Source organism: Mizuhopecten yessoensis, unplaced genomic scaffold (genome assembly GCF_002113885.1).
Source record: "Mizuhopecten yessoensis strain PY_sf001 unplaced genomic scaffold, ASM211388v2 scaffold9237, whole genome shotgun sequence".
Lineage (NCBI taxonomy): Eukaryota > Metazoa > Mollusca > Bivalvia > Pectinida > Pectinidae > Mizuhopecten > Mizuhopecten yessoensis.
In genome coordinates, this window is record NW_018407947.1 from 37,501 (window position 1) to 40,910 (window position 3,410).

The 3,410-nt window shown below is 37.4% G+C and overlaps 1 protein-coding gene across 1 annotated transcript in view; it reads left to right on the forward strand.

Annotated features, from left to right (window-relative positions):
* Positions 1-3,410, forward strand: part of LOC110457560 (COP9 signalosome complex subunit 3-like) — a gene marked incomplete at its 3' end in the record, with an annotated part of 35,332 nt that overhangs the window by 19,216 nt on the left and 12,706 nt on the right. Inside the window, exons 7-8 of the mRNA XM_021508889.1 lie at positions 972-1,076; positions 1,604-1,693. Coding sequence (XP_021364564.1) covers positions 972-1,076; positions 1,604-1,693 — 195 coding nt within the window. The remainder of the gene's footprint in view (positions 1-971; positions 1,077-1,603; positions 1,694-3,410) is intronic.

Here is a 3,410-nt window from a genome sequence, read left to right on the forward strand (position 1 = left end):
AGGACACATCAGACTAACTCCTGATCATGTCAATATTAGGACACATCAGACTAACTCCTGATCATGTCAATATTAGGTCACATCAGACTAACTCCTGTTCATGTCAGTATTATGACATGATCAGACTAACTCCTGATCATGTCAGTATTAGGTCACATCAGACGAACTCCTGATCATGTCAGTATTAGGACACATCAGACTAACTCCTGTTCATGTCAGTATTATGACATGATCAGACTAGCTCCTGATCATGTCAGTATTAGGTCACATAAGACGAACTCCTGATCATGTCAGTATTATGACATGATCAGACTAACTACTGATCATGTCAGTATTAGGTCACATAAGACGAACTCCTGATCATGTCAGTATTAGTCTGATGTGACCTAATACTAACATGATCAGGAGTTAGTCTGATCTGTTCTAATCCCGACAAGATCAGGAGTTAGTCTGATGTGTCCTCATACAGACATGATCAGGAGTTAGTCTGATGTTTCCTTATACTGACATGATCAGGAGTTAGTCTGATCATGTCAGTATTAGGTCACATCAGACTAACTCCTGATCATGTCAGTATTAGGTCACATCAGAATAACTCCTGATCATGTCAGTATTAGGACACATCAGTCTTACTCCTGATCATGTCAGTTTTAGGAAACATCAGACTAACTCCTGATGATGTCAGTATTAGGTCACATCAGACTAACTCCTGATGATGTCAATATAAGGATACATCAGACTAACTCCTGATCATGTCTGTATGAGGACACATCAGACTAACTCCTGATCATGTCAATATTAGGACACATCAGACTAACTCCTGATCGTGTCAAGATTAAGACACATCAGTCTTACTCCTGATCATGCCAATATTAGGACACATCAGACTAACTCCTGATCATGTCAGTATTAGGACTTTTTTATTAATGTGATGTATTTATTGAATAATTTATACAAGATATTTTTGACAGGGAGGACATTATGATGCGAAGGATTTCCTACTTTACTACTACTACGGAGGGATGATCTACACTGCCCTCAAAAACTATGACCGAGCACTATATATGTATGAGATTGTAAGTATAGAATGCCCTCAAAAACTACGATCGGGCACGATATAAATTGTATGTATGAGATTGTAAGTATAGAATGCCCTCAAAAACTATGACCGAGCACTATGTATGTACTGTATGAGATTGTTAGTATAGAATGCCCTCATAAACTACAGCCAGGCACTATGTATGTATGAGATTGTAAGTAAAGAATGCCCTCAAAAACTACAACCAGGCACCATGTATGTATGAGATTGTAAGTATAGAATGCCCTCAAAAACTATGACAAGTTACTATGTAATTATGAGATTGTTAGTATAGAATGCCCTCAAAAATTATGACCAGGGACTATGTATGTACTCTATGATATTGTAAGTATAGAATGCCCTCAAAAACTACGACCAGGCACCATGTATGTATGAGATTGTAAGTATAGAATGCCCTCAAAAACTATGACCGGGGACTATGTATGTACTCTATGATATTGTAAGTATAGAATGCCCTCAAAAACTATGACAGGGTACTATGTATGTATGTGATTGTTTGTATAGAATGCCCTCAAAAACTACGACCAGGGACTATGTATGTATGAGATTGTTAGTATAGAATGCCCTCAAAAACTACGACCAGGCACTATGAATGTATGATATTGTAAGTATAGAATGCCCTCAAAAATCTACGACCAGGCACTATACATTTATGAGATTGTAATTATAAATATCCCTTAAAAACTACGACTGGGCACTATACATGTATGAGATGGTAAGTATAGAATGCCCTCAAAAATTGCGACTGGGCACTATAGATGTATCAAATTGTAATTATAGAATGCCCTCAAAAACTATGACAGGGCACTATATATGTATGAGATTGTTAGTATAGAATGCCCGCAAAATGACCAGGAACTATGTATGTACTGTATGATATTGTAAGTATAGAATGCCCTCAAAAACTACAACCAGGCACCATGTATGTATGAGATTGTAAGTATAGAATGTCCTATAAAACTACAACCAGGCACCATGTATGTATGAGATTGTAAGTATAGAATGCCCTCAAAAACTACAACCAGGCACTATATATGTATGAGATTGTAAGTATAGAATGCCCTCAAAAACTATGACCGGGCACTATATATGTATGAGATTGTTAGTATAGAATGTCCTCAAAAACTACGACCAGGCACCATGTATGTATGAGATTGTAAGTATAGAATGCCCTCAAAAAATACGACCGAGCACTATATATGTATGAGATTGTATGTATAGAATGCCCTCAAAAACTACAACCGAGCACTATATATGTACAAGATTGTAATTATAGAATGCCCTCAAAAATTACGACCAGGCACTATATATGTATGGGATTGTAAGACTACAACCAGGCACTATTTATGTATTAGATTGTAAGACTACAACCAGGCACTATTTATTAGGGCTGTAACGATACACCGCGGTGCACTGAAAACCGCGCTAAATTGCTTCGGTTTGGTTTACTGTATATTTTTCCGTGTTTCGGTTCGGTTCGGTTTTTAGTATTACCTGACTTCTGGAATTTAACCACACATGTGTAACGTAAACATTTATTATTCTCCAGCGTCACCTACGATGATAATAAAGGTTTTGAAGGGTTTGACACGGTTGATGTGGAAATACTTCGGTGTAACATAATATGTAACTTTCCAATGAACGGCTTTAATTTTGTGCCCTACGCAAACAGGAAAATATCAGTGGACCGAGGCGCACATGATGTCTGCAGGTGAGGCCGATTTGAACATTGACATTAATACGTTTTGAGCCGATTGATTTCTTCAAACTTTATATCGATGATTTAATCATAAACTACACCGTAGCTAATATATATATATATATGCTGACTGTGACAGTAAATATATTGAATGACGACTTGAAATCTGTAGCCAAATCACATGCAATTCTTGATGAAATACCTGACCTTTTTACCTGAGAATCTCCGTGTAAATGTACAGCGTCTTATGTCATAAATGAAATTTAGAATCTCTGTTATCATTTACCAATCACATTTGCTGACAAAAATAATTTTAAAATTATCTTTCTTGTGCTTAAATCCGATTAATTAAAAGTTTCACCTTTTTAGGTCACCTGAGCTTTGCTCAAGTGACCTATTCCAATCGCTTTTCGTCCGTCGTCGTCCGTCGTCCGTCGTCCGTCGTGCGTCGTGCGTAAACTTTTACATTTTCAACTTCTTCTCAAGAACCAGTGGATGGATTTTTTTCAAACTTGGTCAGAATCATCCTTGGTAGATGAGGCTTCAAAATTGTAAAATTGGGATTCCTACCCCAACCCCTGGGGCCAGGGCGGGGCCCCAAAGGGAAAATTA